The following is an 866-nucleotide window of genomic DNA, read 5'->3' on the forward strand; positions in this document are numbered from 1 at the left end:
CGGACAGGGGTAAAACGCGCTATCCGACCATAATCCCCTTCCGACCATAATTCCGTGTGGCATATTGTGTAGGATGTATTTGAGCAGGAGGAGAGGGACAACGAGCTCCGCAAACACACTGAGCGAGAGCTCCATGAGTCTAACAGGAAGCTGAAGCAAAAGCTTGACGCTGAGAAGAAAGCTGCTGCTGCAACAAGGAGAAAGGAGGCTGCTGAGCGAGCACAGCTGAAGCGTGAGGAAGCAGCTGCACGCAAAGCTGAACGAGAGCGTCAAAAGCAAGAGCGCGATGCTGTAGAAGCTATACAACTGACCCAAAGAGGCAAGCGGAAAGCTTCACAGTCTGCAGCACCTAGAAAGAAGCAGAGTCGTGGTGCTGCAGCTGCCCGTAGTTTTTGTGTTGCTACGGCGCGTTCCCCAACCCCTCCACCTACATACAACAGCCGTGGCCGCAAAATCGCCCCACGCAAAAAGTTTGAGCTAGGGAATTAATTAGAATATTTAATAGAGAACTGCTCCAAGTTTTCTTGCGATAATAGCTATTGTGCGTGGCTCCACAGCTCTATCTATTTACACTGCGTAAAGTGGTTGGGGTGGGCGGCACGCGAACATGGGCGGCACGCGCACAGACACTGTAGGTAATCGCGCGGACAGGCATCGCGATTGCGCCGTTCCACTGGGAAAAGTCGGCTCCAATCTCAGATTTCCTCAGCGTGTACTGACGGCGGAATAATCAGCATAACACCTAATGGCCCTCTCACGACGGTATCTTTGTACTCGGCCTAATTTAAATGGCTGACGTGATTTGTCCCCAAGGTTTTGAGATTTGTCCCCAACCGAAGTACCGAAAATAGCAGTCTTTGTGCTTT

At 51.3% G+C, this 866-nt stretch overlaps 1 protein-coding gene across 1 annotated transcript; it reads left to right on the plus strand.

Moving 5' to 3' along the window:
- Positions 1 to 72: 72 nt before the first annotated feature.
- On the plus strand, positions 73 to 489 carry COCCADRAFT_10491 (uncharacterized protein; the record flags this gene model as incomplete). The annotated part of the gene is made up of 1 exon (XM_007720795.1): positions 73 to 489. A coding segment is annotated over one exon (417 nt), but the record flags the coding sequence as incomplete, so codon positions are not given.
- Positions 490 to 866: the final 377 nt, after the last annotated feature.

The sequence above is a fragment of the Bipolaris zeicola genome (assembly GCF_000523435.1).
Source record: "Bipolaris zeicola 26-R-13 unplaced genomic scaffold scaffold_654, whole genome shotgun sequence".
In the NCBI taxonomy this organism is placed as follows: Eukaryota; Fungi; Ascomycota; class Dothideomycetes; order Pleosporales; family Pleosporaceae; genus Bipolaris; species Bipolaris zeicola.